The 19,275-nt window shown below is 40.9% G+C and overlaps 1 protein-coding gene across 1 annotated transcript in view; it reads right to left on the bottom strand.

Annotated features, from left to right (window-relative positions):
- RNF180 (ring finger protein 180) overlaps positions 1 to 19,275 on the bottom strand; it is a 240,461-nt gene that overhangs the window by 61,746 nt on the left and 159,440 nt on the right. Inside the window, exon 5 of the mRNA XM_052659307.1 lies at positions 10,640 to 10,865. Within this exon, the coding sequence (XP_052515267.1) occupies positions 10,640 to 10,865 (226 nt within the window). The remainder of the gene's footprint in view (positions 1 to 10,639; positions 10,866 to 19,275) is intronic.

Genomic DNA, 19,275 nt, shown 5'->3' on the forward strand with positions numbered 1-19,275 from the left:
AAACAGTCTGCCTGCCGATGCAGGAGATGTGGGTTTGATCCCTGGGTCTGGAAGATCCCCTGGAGAAGGAAATGGCAACCCACTTTAGTATTCTTGCTTGGAAAGTTCCATGGTCTGAGGGGTCTGGCAGGTTAATTCAGGCCTTTGGGAACTGTTAAGGAGGGACTATAATAAGATTATTATTATAAATGCAAAAGAGCTATGACAAACCTAAAAGCATAATAAAAAGCAAAGAAATTATTTTGCTGACAAATATCCATATAGTAGAAGCTATGGTTTTCCAGTAGTCAAGTACGGATATGAGAGGTGGACCATAAAGAAGGCTGAGTGCAGAAGAACTAATGCTTTTGAACTGTGGTGTTGGAGAAAACTCTTGACAGTCCCTTGGACTGCAAGGAGATCAAACCAGTGAATCATAAAGGAAATCAATCCTGAATATTCACTGGAAGGATTGATGCTGAAGCTGAGGCTCCAAACTCTGGCCACCTGATGCGAAGAGCCAGCTAACTGGAAAAGACCCTGATGCTGAGAAAGATTGAGGGCAAGAGGAGAAGGGGACAACAGAGGATGAGATGGTTGGATGGCATCACTGACAATGGACATGAGCTTGAGCACACTCAGGGAGATAGTGAAGGACAGGGAAGCTTGGTGTGCTGCATTCCATGGGGTCGCAAAGAGTCAGACATGACTTAGTGACTGAACAACAATGACAAATTATAAATACAGAGCACAGTTATTTAGTATTATGGAAGCTTGATATTTGACTTCACTTTACTCTGTATCAGTGAAAATCTATAAACTATCTTAAAATTGTCTTCAGAGTTTCAATGGCAATGCTTGATTTACACTTCTGCAAGAGGGGCAAAAAGTCTCACTTGCAAGGGACCCTAGCTCTCCTAGTGAAACTCATTTTGTACCCATGTGAACACCCAGGAATGTTTGTTTATAAGGGGAACAATGCCAGTTAGAGAAACTTGAGTTTACTACTACAGCCTGCATTTAACAGAATCTGACTACTTGGACTCAAGAAATACCAGTAAGTCTCAGATTCAACTTTTCAGACCGGGCAGGTTCTCACCCTAGGGAGGTTGCACGGTCTTCTAGTAACTGAATGTCCTATGTGATTCACAGTCAGAGGAACTCTGAGTGTTGGGAAAGAGAAGCCAACCAGGAATATCTCATTTGGTACTGATGAATACTTATCTATGTATCCTCTGAATATAAAATTTAACCTGATATAATATCCTTTCCTAGTGAACGGTTTAGAGTTAAAATCTTAAGAAGCCCCATTCTCCAACTAAATATGTAGCCTTTTCTAAAACGAGCTTGAACGTCTGGAAGTTCATGGTTCACGTACTGCTAAAGCATGGCTTGGAGAATTTTGGGCATTACTAGCATGTGAGATATAGTACTCTTGCCTGGAAAATCCCATGGATGGAGGAACATGGTAGGCTGCAGTCCACGGGGTCACTAAGAGTTGGACACAACTGAGCAACTTCACTTTCACTTTTCACTTTCATGCATTGGAGAAGGAAATGGCAACCCACTCCAGTGTTCTTGCCTGGAGAATCCCAGGGATGGGGGAACCTGGTGGGCTGCTGTCTATGGGGTCGCACAGAATTGGACATGACTGAAGCTAGATCATGGAAAAAGCAAGAGAGTTCCAGAAAAACATCTATTTCTGCTTTATTGACTATGCCAAAGCCTTTGACTGTGTGGATCACAAGAAACTGTGGAAAATTCTGAAAGAGATGGGAATACCAGGCCACCTGACCTGCCTCTTGAGAAACCTGTATGCAGGTCAGGAAGCAACAGTTAGAACTGGACATGGAACAACAGACTGGTTCCAAATAGGAAAAGGAGTACGTCAAGGCTGTATATTGTCACCCTGCTTATTCAATTTATATGCAGAGTACATCATGAGAAATGCTGGACTGGAAGAAACACAAGCTGGAATCAAGATTGCCAGGAGAAATATCAATAACCTCAGATATGCAGATGACACCACCCTTATGGCAGAAAGTGAAGAGGAACTAAAGAGCCTCTTGATGAAAGTGAAAGAGAGTGAAAATGTTGGCTTAAAGCTCAACATTCAGAAAACGAAGATCATGGTATCTGGTCCCATCACTTCATGGGAAATAGATGGGGAAACAGTGGAAACAGTGTCAGACTTTATTTTTTTGGGCTCCAAAATCACTGCAGATGGTGACTGCAGCCATGACATTAAAAGACGCTTACTCCTTGGAAGGAAAGTTATGACCAACCTAGATAGTATATTCAAAAGCAGAGACATTACTTTGCCGACTAAGGTCCGTCTAGTCAAGGCTATGGTTTTTCCAGTGGTCATGTGTGGATGTGAGAGTTGGACTGTGAAGAAGGTTGAGTGCCGAAGAATTGATGCTTTTGAACTGTGGTGTTGGAGAAGACTCTTGAGAGTCCCTTGGACTGCAAGGAGATCCAACCAGTCCATTCTGAAGGAGATCAACCCTGGGATTTCTTTGGAAGGAATGATGCTAAAGCTGAAACTCCAGTACTTTGGCCACCTCATGTGAAGAGTTGACTCATTGGAAAAGACTTTGATGCTGGGAGGGATTGGGGGCAGGAGAAGAAGGGGACGACAGAGGATGAGATGGCTGGATGGCATCACTGACTTGATGGACGCGAGTCTGAGTGAACTCTGGGAGTTGGTGATGGATAGGGAGGCCTGGCGTGCTGCGATTCATGGGGTCGCAAAGAGTTGGACACGACTGAGCATCTGAACTGAACTGAACTGAAACGACTTAGTAGCAGCAGCAGCACCAGCAGCATGTGAGATGAGTGCAATTGTGCCATAGTTTTTAGCATTCTTTGGCATTGCCTTTCTTTGGGATTGGAATGAAAACTGACCTTTTCCAGTCCTGTGGCCACTGATGAGTTTTTCAAATTTGCTGGCATATTGAGTGCAGTAGTTTCACAGCATCATCTTTTAGGATTTGAAATAGTTCAACTGGAATTCCATCCCCTCCACTAGCTTTGTTCATAGTGATGCTTTCTAAGGCCCACTTTGACTTCATATTCCAGGACGTCTGGCTCTAGGTGAGTGATCACACCATCATGATTATCTGGGTTGTGAAGGTCTTTTTTGTACAGTTCTTCTATGTATACTTGCCACCTCTTCTTAATATCGTCTGCTTCTGTTAGGTCCATACCATTTCTGTCCTTTATCGAGCCCATCTTTGCATAAAATGTTCCCTTCGTATCTCTAATTTTCAAGAGATGGAGCTAGAGCGCCTGAGACCTCGTTGCAGCGGTTGGACTTCCTCTGACTTAGTGGCAGACATCCTGTTTCGTTTTAACAACACTGAGCTTCTACATGTGTGAGGATCAGTGGTAGACACTACAGTGACTGGAAACGACTTGCTGATCAAACCTGGGGCCCGTCAGTGAAAGCACCAAGTCCTAATCACTGAACCACCAGGGAATTCCCCACACCTGTAAAAAGAAGTGTTACTCCAGGCTGAAAGAAAATGACCCAAGATGGAAAGCCGGATTTGTACAAAGGAATGAAGGTTCCCGAGTAGGGAGCGGTGGCTGCCCGGGGCCGGAGCTGCTGAGAGGAGATATCCCATGTCCAAGGTCAGGGAAACCCCAGTAAGACGGTGGGTGCTGAGAGAGGGCATCAGCGGGCAGACAGACTGAAACCACAATCACAGAAAACTAGTCCATCTGATCACATGGACCACAGCCTTGTCTAACTCCAAGAAACTATGAGCCATGTTGGGTAGGGCCACCCAAGACTGACAGGTCATGGTGGAGAGTTCTGACAAAATGTGGTCCACTGGAGAAGGGAATGGCAAACCACTTCAGTATTCTTGCCTTGAGAACCCCATGGACAGTATGAAATGGTAAATAGATAGGACTGAAAGATGAACTCCCCAGGTTGGCAGGTGCCGAATATGCTACTGGCAAACAGTGGAGAAATAACTCCAGAAAGAATGAGGAGACAGAGCCAAAGTAAAAACAACACCCAGTTGTGGATGTGACTGGTGATGGAAGCAAAGTCTAATGCTGTAATGAGCAATACTGCATAGGAACCTGGAATGTTAGGTCCATGGATTAAGGCAAATTGGAAGTGGTCAAACAGGAGATGGCAAGAGTGAATGTTAACATTTTAGGAATCAGTGAGCTAAAATGAACTGGAATGGGTGAATTTAACTCAGATGACCATTTTATCTACTACTGCGGGCAGGAATCCCTTAGAAGAAATGGAGTAGCCATCATAGTCAACAAAAGAGTCCAAAATGCAGTACTTGGATGCAGGTTCAAAAATGACAGAATGATCTCTATTCATTTCCAAGACAAACCATTCAATATCACGGTAATCTAAGTCTATGCCCCAACGAGTAATGCTGAAGAAGCTGAAGTTGAACTGTTCTATGAAGACTTACAAAACTTTTCAGAACTAACACCCCTAAAAGATGTCCTTTTCATTAGAGGGGGCTGGAATACAAAAGTAGGAAGTCAAGAAACACCTGGAGTAACAGGCAAATTTGGCCTTGGAATGCGGAATGAAGCAGGGCAAAGCCTAATAGAGTTTTGCCAAGAGAACACACCAGTCATAGCAAACACCCCCTTCCAACAACACAAGAGAAGACTCTATACATGGACATCACCAGATGGTCAACACCGAAATCAGATTGATTATATTCTTTGCAGCCAAAGATGGAGAAGCTCTATACAGTCAGCAAAAACAAGACTGGGAGCTGACTGTGGCTCAGATCATGAACTCCTTATTGTCAAATTCAGACTGAAATTGAAGAAAGTGGAGAAAACCACTAGACCATTCAGATATGACCTAAATCAAATCCCTTACAATTATACAGTGGAAGTGAGAAATAGATTTAAGGGACTAGATCTGATAGAGTGCCTGATGAACTATGGATTGAGGTTCATGACATTGTACAGGAGACGAGGATCAAGACCATCCCCAAGAAAGAGAACTGCAAAGAAGCAAAATGGCTGTCTGAGGCAGCCTTACAAATAGCTGTGAAAACAAAAGCAAAAAGCAAAGGAAATATACACCCATTTGAATGCAGAGTTCCAAAGAATAGCAAGGAGAGATAAGAAAGCCTTTCTCGGTGATCAGAGCTATAGTCCATGGGGTCGCAAAGAGTTTGACACAACTGAGCAACTAAGCACACAAGCATTGACACAGTATGATAAAGACAAAGTGCTAAGTACTTTTTAGTGTTGTAATGTATACTATTATTATTTTGCATTTAAAGCTATCCTTCAATATTTAGAAAAAGACTTTTGAAAGCTTATGGATAGAGATATACTAGTGGATTCTTAAAAGGTTATCATAGCATACATCCTCAGCTTCGAAGAATTCATGATTATCTTCTGTATGAAAAGAAACAGGACTTTATCCTTCCTGCCCCACCATCATATTTAATGCTGTATATCTTGGTTTACTTATTTATTTTTAAAAGCTGTCAAATTAACACATTCCCGTGGTCTAATAAATCCAATAATGTAAAAAAGCATTAAAAACAAAAACAAAAACAAAACACCAATGAGATCTGTTCCACTCCTTCTAACTCCAGCTCCATTCACAACTTCGAGGGACTGTTTTAAATATTCCTGTTTGCTGTTTTTTTTTTCTTTCCTGGTGTTAACATCCATAAGTGAAAGGCAGTGTTTTTCAAGATTTGGTTTACAAAGTACTAACTTCTCAAAGAGATGGGAATACCAGACCACTTGACCTGCTTCTGGAGAAACCTATATGCAGGTCAGGAAGCAACAGTTAGAACTGGACATGGAACAACAGACTGGTTCCAAACAGGGAAAGGAGTACGTCAAGGCTGGATATTGTCACCCTGCTATTTAACTTATATGCAGAGTACATCATGAGAAACGCTGGGCTGGAAGAAGCACAAGCTGGAATCAAGATTCCTGGGAAAAATATCAATAACCTCAGACATGCAGGTGACACCACTCTTATGGCAGAAAGTGAAGAAGAACTAAAAAGCCTCTTGATGAAAGTGAAAGAGGAGAGTGAAAAAGTTGGCCTAAAGCCCAACACTCAGAAAACGAAGATCATGGCATCTGGTCCCATCACTTCATGGGAAACAGATGGGGAAACAGTGGAAACAGTGTCAGACTTTATTTTTTTGGGCTCCAAAATCACTGCAGATGGTGACTGCAGCCATGACATTAAAAGACGCTTACTCCTTGGAAGGAGAGTTATGACCAATCTAGAAAGCATATTGAAAAGCAGAGATATTACTTTGCCAACAAAGGTCTGTATAGTCAAGGCTATGGTTTTTCCAAGGGTCATGCATGGCTGTGAGAGAGGGACTGTGAAGAAAGCTGAGCACCAAAGAATTGATGCTTTTGAACTGTGGTGTTGGATAAGACTCTTGAGAGTCCCTTGGACTGCAAGGAGATCCAACCAGTCCATCCTACAGACCAGTCCTGGGTGTTCATTGGAAGGACTGATGCTGAAGCTGAAACTCCAATACTTCGGCCACCTCGTGAAGAGTTGACTCATTGGAAAAGACCCTGATGCTGAGAGGGATTGGGGGCAGGAGGAGAAGGGGACGACCGAGGATGAGATGGTTGGATGGCATCACCAACTCGGTGGACATGAGTTTGAGTGAACTCTAGGAGTTGGTGATGGACAGGGAGGCCTAGCGTGCTGTGATTCATGGGGTTGCAAAGAGACACAATTGAGCGACTGAACTGATTTGAACTGTGAGCCATATGTTAAAGGATTTAGGGTGAAATTGAATAATAACTTTCATAGTTATTATTTTAATGTATATAATAAACAAGAACATAAAATACACACATTCACAAATACATTGTTAAAGATGAGTCTGAAATAAGTATATTTTAAAACTATATTGATATGAAGAAATCCCTTAAGTAAAAAAATAATTCAGGTGGTATGTGATATAGTGAAAATTGAAAAGGTGGTAGGAAAATGACGGAAACCTGAGAAACAATGCTCTCATCATTATGCTTAATTTTCTATTTCTTTTTTATAATAAAATATTTATTTCCATATATTAAAGCTCAAGAGTGACTACACTAAAAGGGATTATGAAATAGATATGCCTACTAATAAAGAATGAATTTGTATACATAGACAATGGAATATTATTACTCAGCCATAAAAAAGAATGAAATAATGCCATTTGTAGCAACATGGATGCAACTAGAGATTATCATACTAAGTGAAGTCAGAAAGAGAAAGACAGATACCATATAATACCACCTACATGTGCAATCTAAAATATGGTACAAGTAAACCTATCTGCAAACAGAAACAGCCTCACAAACATCGAGAACAGACTTGAAGATGCCAAGAGGGAGAGCAGTATGGGAGGGGAGGACTGGGAGTTTAGGATTAGCAGATATAAACTATTATATTTTATAGGATGGATAAACAACAAGGTCCCACTGTACAGCACAGGGAACTATATTCAATATACTGTGATAAACCATAATGGAAAAGAATATAAAAATAAAGATTGTCTATATGTATATAACTGAGTCACTTTGCTGTACAGCAGAGATAGGCACAACATTGTAAATCTTTTTATACTTCAATAAAAAAAAGAATGAGTTTTGATTTCAGAGGCAATGACTATATTGTACAAGATGAATGTAAAAATGAAGAAGTTGAGGCATAGTAAATGCAAGAATAAAATCACTATTAGCATATGAATTAACAGTTCAGACTGTTTGGTACAGAATAAGAGAAAGTATGAAATACCCTTAATGGGAACAGAGACAACAGACCAAGACCAATTACAGGCTATTACGGCAGATAAAAAGAGGAAGTGTGATCTTTTGGATAAGCTATATGTCCTGAATAAAGCCCAGCAGGACATCTAAAATTCAGACTGAATCCAGGACAATTTTTCACTGTGTGGTACTGGCCCAAACACTGCCTGGTACCTGTTATCCCTGCCCTGTTGACTAGATACCAGTAGCATCCTCCTATTATTGTGGGAGCCAGAATATTCCTGGTGAAAAAATCATAAGCCTGCTTCATACTTAAAATTCTAGAGTAGCTTAAATTTTGTTTATTTACTTAGGGACTTCTTCCCTGCTGGCTCAGAGGGTAAAGCGTCTGCCTGAATTACAGGAGACCTGGGTTTGATCCCTGGGTCAGGAAGATCCCCTGGAGAAGGAAATGGCACCCCATTCTAGTACTCTTGTCTGGAAAATCCCATGGACGGAGAAGCCTGGTAGGCTACAGTCCCTGGGGTCGCAGAGAGTCAGACACGACTGAGTGACTTCACTTTCACTTTCTTTCTTTCATACACAAGGTGAAGACTCAGCCATTTTATTTTCCCATTTCCAACGGAGTTCACCAGCACTACTGCTTATTAGCACCTAGTTTCACCACGTAAAGGCAGAAGAGTAGGGGGATGGGGGCAGTGGTCTAAAAGGACACAGAGGCTTAATGGAGGAAAATAATGGAAGCAGGGTAGAAATTCTCCTTGTTGAGGTTCAGGTGCATTTGAATGGGGTGAGAGCAGCAAGTGACTTCACGGTTGAGGGTTCAGCTGCACTGACCCTGTGGCTCTCTATGTAGTACTTGAGACATCTGCATCTTCCATATGGCCATGGGCTGGATTCCTGAAGTCTATAGTAGGGCTCATGCAGGGGTCCCCCAAAGTCAATCTGCAGTAGGGGCAATGCCATGCTTGGTGTGAAGGCTTCAGTCATACAACTGATTCAAGAAAATATGATGCCTTCCCTGAAAACAAAACCATGATCTCATTGGCTAAGAGATTCTTCCCCACTCTCTTGGAAGACCCTCACTCCATTTAACATTTGTAAGCCATAGCCTTTCCCCTTCCTTGGCCTCCTGATGAAGGTGGCTGGCAGATCCTGTCAAGCAGCATGTTTGACATCCCTGAACAGATCTGCTATTGGGGTACTGATGTGGGAGCTCCTTGTCTGGAATAATGAGGCTGTCAGTCAAGAAATGGAAAGGTTCCCCCTAGCCAAAGGTCTTCTTCCTTGGCCCTGCCCATCCTGGAATCTTCTCCATCTTCACAGACAAAAGAACTCTTAGTTAATTTGGGACACAAGAATTTTTTCCCCATCTCACAAGCAGGCTTAGAATCTTGTATGTGCAAAGCTGATTCTGCTATTTTCCAAACTGACTTTACCATTTTATACTCCTATCAGTAATATATGAGTTTCAATTTTTCCATATCCTTGTCAACACTTATTATTATCTATCTTTTTAACTACAGCCATCCTAGTGAGTGTGAGGTGGTATCTCATTGTTTGATTACTGAGCTGGTACGACAGGTTTGCAAGCATTCATGCAGTTGGTTGGGTATACAAAACTTATTTTTATAAACTGATTCTTCTTTGCAGATGGGTCCTTGGATTTTCTTTAGGGGAAGAAAAATGTGCTATGTGTCTTCTTCAGTTTTACTATGAATAAAGTACATACTTTGATCTTATTTGGCCTATGGTTGAGGTGAGAATGTGGATACAGAAATTTCCTTCTCAAAAGTTTAGCACACAGTAGCACACTCAATAGATATCAGCTCTGCTTTCAGTTCAGTTCAGTCACTCAGTCATTTCCGAGTCCTTGTAACCCCATGGACTGCAGCATGCCAGGCCTCCCTGTCCACCACCATCTCCTGGAGTTTACCCAAACTCATGTCCATTGAGTTGGTGATGCCATCCAACCATCTCATCCTCTGTCTTCCCCTTCTCCTCCTGCCCTCAATCTTTCCCAGTATCAGGGTCTTTTCAAATGAGTCAGCTCTTCACATCAGGGGGCCAAAGTTTTGGAGTTTCAGCTTCAACATCAGTCCTTCCAATGAACACCCAGGACTGATCTCCTTTAGGATGGACTGGCTGGATCTCCTTGCAGTCCAAGGGACTCTCAAGAGTCTTCTCCAACACCACAGTTCAAAAGCATCAATTCTTTGGGGCTCAGCTTTCTTTACAGTCCAACAGCTCTGCTTACTTCTATCATTTTTCCCTTTCTCCTTAGCAGGTTTCCATGTTCCACATTCATTAGTTTTCCCTGTTTCTATTTGTATCAAAATACTGTATTATATCTCATCTTTACATGGTAATTATGTAAACAAATCCTTGTTCCAATTTTACTGTCTTCAAGAATAAAGACCTTAAAAACAACAAGAAGGTTTAGAAGATTTGGAGTTTGAGGGAAAGGCATAGTAGTTATCCTCAGACATTTATAGATTTATTCTTTGAGACTCCAGAGGAAAAAACAAAGGTCAAAAGATGAGAAGAAATAGAAGTTAGACTTGAGGCATAAATAATCAATAGGGCTGCTCCAAATTTTAATGGAATGTCCTCGACACTGGAGATGTACAGCTGACGATTGAAAAACTAGTTAGGATGCTTTAGAAAAGATCTCAGCATTAAATAGAGGAGTAGAGATGAGGAACTGGTTTCATCTCTGATTCTACGATTTTAACAAAGTTCTAACGAGTTGGCAAGCACTCTTCTATAAACTGGAGAGTAACGAATTATGCTATATATGATTTTCAATAACTTTCTCATAATAATTCATAAAGTACCTTTAGAACTGGAACAAAGAGGTAGTCAAAATAATTAGGCAATCATGTTAATGAAAGACAACAATTACCTGTCTGAAAAAAGACTCTGGAAATAACTGTCCGACACAATGGGCAGGGAGTGCTTGCAGGATTGTCTTTGGCAAGGGTCCGTAAGCAGGGCTCACAGAAGATGTGGTGGCAAGGGTAACACATGTAGGGGTTGAAATAAACATCCAGACACACTGCACAGATGTAGCTCTCCTTTTCTTCTGCATATTCAGTGTCATCATCTGTACTCATCTCATTATCCAAAGTCTGCAAAATATAAGCAAAACAATTTCTCTTAGTTCAGTATGAGATTGGTTTCCTTGAGAAATTGAGAAACTGGTTTCATATTTTGTTAAAGTGAATGAAAATATTTATGAGAAGCAGGTATATCTGTTTTTGTGCATAATCAGTGACAGAAATGCTACCTTGCAAAGTGAGAAGAAACTAGAAATGTACATTGAAAACCTAGAAGTCTTGATTATTCATTTTAGCATTTTTATATAATGCTAAATGTTAAAGTATAGTACCAGAAAACATTAAGAAAACCTTTATCTCTATTTAACCAGAACTAGTTAAGTATTAGGTCCCACTCCCACCACAGCAAAAAAGCTACTGTCACAAGATAACCAGCCTTATATGGGCATTTGCACATGAATAGACCTGAGGGCTTCTGTTAGGTCCATACCATTTCTGTCCTTTATTGTGCCCATTGTTGCATGAAATGTTCCCTTGGTATCTCTAATTTTCTTGAAGAGATCTCTAGTCTTTCCCATTCTATTGTTTTCTTCTATTTCTTTGCACTGATCACTGAGGAAGGCTTTCTTATCTCTCCTTGCTACTCTTTGAAACTCTGCATTCAAATGGGTATATCTTTCCTTTTCTCCTTTGTCTGAAGCTGAAACTCCAACACTTTGGCCACCTGATGTGAAGAACTGACTCATCTGAGAAGACCCTGATGCTGGGAAAGATTGAAGGCAGGAGGAAAGGAGGGTGACAGAGGATGAGATGGTTGGATGGCATCACCGACTCGATGAACATAAGTTTGTGTAAGCTCCGGGAGCTGGTGATGGACAAGGAAGCCTGGTGTGCTGCAGTCCCTGGGGTCGCAAAGAGCTGGACAGACTGAGTGACTGAACTGAACTGAGACCTGAGGGCAAGAGGAAGTCAAACTTCAGCTTCACACTACGCAGGCAGCATTCTTTATTCCACATTTTGCACCTTCCTGGACCTCAGAGACAATAAAAGGCCAAAGCCCAAGGTATGTCAGGCAAGAGATATTGCAAAGAAACTTGTAGTAATTCTGGGATCAGCCTTGCAGCTGGAAAATACTCACCTGCTCCTCTCTCCCAAATGGAATAGCTAGGAAAGAGGCACTCCGGTTAGCAGCACAGAGTCTGGTGGCACAATTCCTGTTACTTAACATCACAATGTCCTCATATGTGAAGGTGCTATGTGAGGGTAGCTCAGACGGTACAGCATCTGTCTACAATGCGGGAGATTCGGGTTCCATCCCTGGGTCGGGAAGATCCACTGGAGAAGGAAATGGCAATCCACTCCAGTACTATTGCCTGGAATATCCCTTAGACAGAGGAGCCTGGTAGGCTACAGTCCATGGGGTCGCAAAGAGTCGGACACGACTGAGCCACTTCAATCAAATCAATCCACATAAAGTATTGAGCAAAACACAGCCTGGCATACAACAAATATTCAATAAATATTATCTACAGCCATCTTTTCCTCCTAACCTTTCTCACAGGCCCAATAGTTTTGGTTAGAGCCTTGGGAAATATTCCTTAAACAAGGCCTGGCCTCAGTCCACTGAGGCAAATGGTGTAGATGCTTTTCTCCTCACTTTGATGAAAGTGAAAAATGGAGATCAACGATTACTATTTGAGTAGCCCTTGGGCTTTCTAAATATTTTTAGGTTACATGAGATGTAGAAGGTACAGAAAAGAGGCAAACAGAGCCTTGAAAATACAGAAAAGCCTTTCAACTGGATAAACTGTTACTTGATTTATCCAGATGGCCTTACTTCCTCTTACAGCCTCTTTCTGCACCTGTAGGTAATTTCTCTCTTTATGAAGGACATATTCAAGCTGTTAGCTCATTTTTTAAATTGGCTTTCTGATTTTTCTTATATACTTGTAAGCATTTTTACTTAGTCTGGTTACTTGTTGTTATTGGTTAGATGTGTTGCAAATATTTTTTCCTTTCTTCTGGTTTGCCTTTTCACACTTCTCATGGTGTCTTTTGATGAAATGAAGTTCTTAATTTTAAAGAATATTTTGCCTTTATGGTTAGTAATTTTTGTGTCTTATTTAAGAACACTTACCTTTTCCCAAGGTCATTAACAGAGTATTATTTTGCATTTAATAATATTTAATCATCTACCTGAAATTGATTTTCAGTATAGTGTATATTAGGGTAAATTTCACTGTAATTTTCATGTACTTATTAATTGGTATAACCCATTTATTTCAATGACCTTACTCTCCCTCCACTGTTCTAAAGTGCCGCATTGTTATTAAGAGGCCAAATATGTTGACTTCTATTTTGTTCCATTATGTTATTGTCTATTCCTAGACACTTAGTCCTTGGAAGGAAAGTTATGACCAACCTAGAGAGCATATTAAAAAGCAGAGACATTACTTTGCTGACTAAGGTCCGTCTAGTCAAGGCTATGGTTTTTCCTGTGGTCATGTATGGCTGTGAGAGTTGAACTGTGAAGAAAGCTGAGAGCCAAAGAATTGATGCTTTTGAACTGTGGTGTTGGAGAAGACTCTTGAGGGTCCCTTGGACTGCAAGGAGATCCAACCAGTCCATTCTGAAGGAGATCAGCCCTGGGTGTTCTTTGGAAGGAACGATGCTAAAGCTGAAACTCCAGTACTTTGGCCACCTTGTGCGAAGAGTTGACTCATTGGAGAAGACCCTGATGCTGGGAGGGATTGGGGGCAGGAGGAGAAGGGGACGACAGAGGATGAGATGGCAGGATGGCATCACTGACTCGATGGACATGAGTTTGAGTGAACTCTGGGAGCTGGTGATGGACAGGAAGGCCTGGCGTGCTACAATTCATGGGGCCGCAAAGAGTCGGACATGACTGAGCGACTGAACTGAACTGAAATGAACTGATGCCATAATCATACCTTGTAGCTCAGCTGGTAAAGAATCTGCCTGCAATGTGGGAGACCTGGGTTCGATCCCTGGGTTGGTAAGATCCCCTGAAGAAGGGAATGGCTACCCACTCCAGTATTCTGGCCTGGCGAATCCCATTGTCTTGTATAGTCCATGGGGTCACAAAGAGTTGGACACAACTGAGCAACTTTCACTTATTGTGGCCTTATAATAAGCCTCAATATCTGGTAAAGGAAATCCTTTCATCTAAAAGTCCTTTCTGCCAAACCTAGGATGCTTTCCTAACTTACCTTCATTACTCTTTCAGCAGCATTTCATAAGTAGACCAGGACCTCTTTTTTGCCACCTACTTGATGCTGCCTTCTTACATCTGGAATAAAATGAGACTCCTTACAATGCTCTATAGAACTCTGCAGGATCCAGTTCCAGCCTTCATTTTTATCCTGCATATTGAGCTACGTTCCAATTCACTGATCTTCTGGCTCAACAAACACATTGAACACTTTGTCACCATAAGGCCTTAAGACATGATGCTCTGTTTCTCTTAAAAAGTGCTTGCTCCATTTGGATGATTACAAAATAAGATAAAATTCTCCTATCTCTCCATATACACCTATATGCAATTCATCGAGATGCAGAGATCAGTTTTCTACACTCTGAATTTGGGCTCTGCCATGTGCAAATAAAGGCTTAAAAAAAGCTTGTGCACTGGAATAGTCCGCTCCTGCTGATCTTGGGAACTCACAAGACCGAAGATGTGAACAAGCCTAGGCTAGCCTGCTGAATAGTAAGTGACATATGGTCCAGCTGCCTCCATTGTGACTGCTGACAACAAGCCAACCATTGGACATGTGTGGGTACAGCCAATAATTGTCACCTAATTGCAAATGTACTGGTGAGCCCAGATGATATCATGTGGATCAGAGACAAATCATTATAGCTGAGCACCAGCCCCAACTGCCAACTCAGAAAATTGTGAGTGAATATAGGTTGTTGTTTTAAACAACTGAATTTGTTTTGTTACATAACAAAAATTAGTTGACACATTCTTGTCTACACATGGCTCAATTTACCTAATTTTAAAAATCTTAAATATCAACTTCCCCAAAGGATTTCACTGTTATTCTATCTAAAGTTGTTCTCTGTCACTACCACTTAGCTGCTTCCTCATAATTTTTATTTGCCTATTTTTCTATTAACATTTACTTTTTAAATTAAAAAGTAACTTTAATTTAAAATTAAAAATAAATTTCTATTAAAATTTATTTTAAAATTTAAAATCTTCTCAACCCAGGGATCAAACTGAGGTCTCTTGCATTGCAGGCAGATTCTTTACCATCTGAGCCACCAGGGAAGCCTGAGAATACTGGAATGGGTAATCTATCCCTTCTCTAAGGGAGTTTTCCAACTCAGGAATCAAACCAGGGTCTCCTGCATTGCAGGAAGATTCTTTACCAGCTGAGAAATATAAATCCCTCATTAAGAATCCAAACAGACTGCACACATAGATGGATGATACTTAGCTGAGAGCAGTTCATGTAAAGAGACAGAGATTTTAACTGACTGGAAGCTCAACATATGATGCAGCTACTTAAAAAGTGGGTTGATGTTCCTACCACTTTATATGATCACACCATATCTGCAGCTACTTTGAGGGCCCCAGACAAACTGTAGTTACCCACAGAAATACCAAGGCCAAGGCAGCATGACTTCTGAAACTTTCTCATACAAAGTGCTTTAGGATATTCACTCAGAAAAATATTAACAGACCAGATATTCAAGTATTTGTGAAAACGAGATCATAATTTTTCTCTGTGTAGTTCCTATGATTAGATCTAAAAAGGAATGAAAGTTATGAGAATGCCGACTAAAATAGAAAATAAAAGAAATACCTATTCATCAACCAAACTGATATAACACCAGCATAAAATGTTCGATCTTAAATAGTATGTTTGCCACAGAGCTAAACATTCACCTGATGGATGTTTCCTACCAAATTGTTTGGGACTTAGAATTAAGGTGACCAAAGCTGTACATATTAACTAATCTCTTCAGCACTAAACCCTTATAAGGTAGATACTATTGTTATCATCATTTTCCATATCAAAGGAAAGTGAAATATAGACAGCTCACTTATTGAAACTATGAGTGGAATTTCAACCCAGTCAATATGGATTTGAAGCAACACTCTTTATCACCACATTCTTAAGTGAGTTGCTATCCTTTGAATATTCCCAGCAAATAATAAAAGTTAACTGATGATGATAATGAATGTAAAGAGGAAATGAAATTTAGATAGGATTTATAGGGAAGTTAGAAATATCAAGACATCATCATCATAATCAACAAATGAATATAATAGGTGTTCAACTGTCCAACTGCTTTTGGCCCCATAGAAATTATCCTACAAAGTCAATCAAATATATTCCGTCTCTCATGTTCCTCTCCAGGGGCTTCAAGTCAAAGATAATGAGATAATAAATAGATAAATAATACAAACAACCTTTAAAAATTCTGCAAAAAATTAGGTCAAAATTTTTTGTTAATAATAAAGACAAGTAGCAGTGACATTTAGTTTATTTACAATTACTGTGATTCTGTTATATTTGGTTTTATTTCTTGCCTTTTTTTTTCCCCAAGAAGTAATAGTAGGGCAGTAGTAAAGAGCCAATCTTGCTGGACTCTGCCACTACTGACTGTGTAGTAGTAATCTTATACAAGTTACTTTATTCCCTGGGGTCTCACTTCCCTCATTTGTAAGGTACCTAGCTCACAGAGCTGTTGAAAGCATTAAGAGAATTAATATATACAAAGCATTCAGAACAGTACCTGGAATATAAAAAGTGCTATCCAAGTATTTGCTGTTATTAAATCCTGTCTCCTTTTTTCTAATAATTAATCTTAACTTTTAACAAAAACAGTTGAAGTTTAAAGTTAATAATCTCCCTTTTCCGAATGAGACCTATGAATTGAATGTATTTTACTCCCCACTCAAAAACACAAATATAGCTCATATCTTATTGAGATTATCTGAATTTTATGTCTAAAATGTTAATTGCTTAAACATACTATGCCTCTACTTTGTCAGTACATTCTTTAAATCAATTACTCTATATTTAACTATGCCTTCAGTTCAGTTCAGTCGCTCAGTTGTGTCTGACTCTTTGCGACCCTATGAATCGCAGCACGCCAGGCCTCCCTGTCCATCATCAACTCCCGGAGTTCACTCAGACTCACGTCCATCGAGTCAGTGATGCCATCCAGCCATCTCATCCTCTGTCGTCCCCTTCTCCTCCTGCCCCCAATCCCTCCCAGCATCAAAGTCTTTTCCAATGAGTCAACTCTTTGTATGAGGTGACCAAAGTACTGGAGTTTCAGTTTATTTTTTTTTTTTTTTTTTTTTTTAATTTTAAAATCTTTAATTCTTACATGTGTTCCCAAACATGAACCCCCCTCCCACCTCCCTCCCCATAACATCTCTGTGGGTCATCCCCATGCACCAGCCCCAAGCATGCTGTATCCTGCGTCAGACATAGACTAGCGATTCAATTCTTACATGATAGTATACATGATAGAATGCCATTCTCCCATATCATCCCACCCTCTCCCTCTCCTTCTGAGTCCAAAAGTCCGTTATAGACAGCTGCGTCTTTTTCCTGTCTTGCATCCAGGGTCGTCATTGCCATCTTTCTAAATTCCGTATATATGTGTTAGTATACTGTATTGGTGTTTTTCTTTCTGGCTTACTTCACTCTTAGCATCATTCCTTCCAAAGAAATCCCAGGGTTGATCTCCTTCAGAATGGATTGGTTGAATCTCCTTGCAGTCCGAGAGACTCTCAACTGTCTTCTCCAACACCACAGTTCAAAAGCATCAATTCTTCAGCGCTCAGCCTTCTTCACAGTCCAACTCTCACATCTATACATGACTACTGGAAAAACGACAGCCTTGACTAGACGGACCTTAGTTGGCAAAGTAATGTATTCTTCAGCTTATTTAACACTGCTTTCTTGTATCCCTTATTGTCCTCTCTCTTGAACTACATTTTTTGTTTTATTGTAATCTGTCCTATATTTTTTTTTTTCAGGAAATGTATGTGAATGGTAAACTGTATGTTCTGCAAAGTTTGAAGTTTCCTCTGTATTCACATTTGAATTTTATTTAAGTATAGTCCTCGATAACAAAATGTTTTCACTCAAAACTTTGAAGATAGAGAGAGGAGACCAAAAGCAGAGTAGGAAGACCTCATGCTCTACTTCTCCCATGGGCACACCACCAAAATTACAATTATTTATAGAACAACTATTGATGAGGATGACCTGAAGACCAACAGAAAGTATTTTCTAAGGGTTAAGAAAAAAGGAATCACAATGAGATGGGTAGGAGGGGCAGAGATGCAATATAATCACGACCCACACCCTGGGGTAGGTGGCCCATAGAGGGAAGAATAATTGCAGAGGTTCTTCCCAAGGTTCAAGGGATCCCACCCTCACCTAGAGCTCCCCAGTTCTGGGTCCTGCATGGTGAAAGAAGCCTCCAGAATGTCTGGCTTTGAAAGCCAGTGGGATTTATATATAGGATAGCTATAGGGTAGTAAGAAACAGAGATTATGCTCTTAAAGGGTGCACACAAATTCTCACTGGCTCTGAGACCCTGTGCAGAGTAACTAATTTGAAAGGAGACCAGGTCAGACACATTTGCTGATCTTGGAGAGCCTCTCAAAGAGATGGAGGCATCTAAGACTCTCCCTGGGAACACAGACACTGACAGAAACCTTTTGGGGGAGCTCCTTCATGCTGGCAAGTAACACTTTGGAGTCCTCCCTCTAGCCACTGGCCCTGGGATCCAGCCCTGCTAACCTTCCAGTTGGTATCAGTTCTGGCAAACCCCAGGCAGAGGAGCCAGTCAAGAGGGGATGTAGCCCTGTCCACCAGCCAGTTGGACACCAGCCCCAGGATCCCCCACAACCCTCAGCAAGCTTCCCTGGGACCTAACACTGCCCAAAAGTAGGCCAAGGCCAGCTTCAGAACCCCCAGGCCTGAAGTCAACTGCAGCAGGACCTGGCCCCACCCATTAGCAGATTGGCACAAGCACCTGGACTTTTGGCACCTGCAGCTAGCTGTCCTGCAACCCAACTCTTTGGCCCACTCACAAACAGGCTATCATCAGCCCTGGGATTCCTGGGACCTACAACTAGTCATGCTAGGGCCTTACCCTGGTAACCAGCTCTGGTGACCAGAGGGAAGTGAAATGCTGGGCCCCATAAGAAATCTCCTACAAAAGGCCATTACTCCAAGATCAGGAAATGTAACCAACTTTACCTAATACCTACAAATAAATGCAAGACTGAGATAAATGAGGTGAAAAATGGGTTAAATGAAGGAATGAAAACTCTAGGTGAAGAAAGAAATGAAATGGAGATAAGCAGTCTACCCAATAAAAGTTCAAAGTAATGATCATAAAAATGCTCAACTAACTTGTTGAAGACTGGATGAACACAGTGAGAAGTTTAACAAAGCATTAGAAAATACACTAGAAGTAA

The sequence above is a fragment of the Budorcas taxicolor genome, chromosome 20 (assembly GCF_023091745.1).
Source record: "Budorcas taxicolor isolate Tak-1 chromosome 20, Takin1.1, whole genome shotgun sequence".
Classification (NCBI taxonomy): domain Eukaryota; kingdom Metazoa; phylum Chordata; class Mammalia; order Artiodactyla; family Bovidae; genus Budorcas; species Budorcas taxicolor.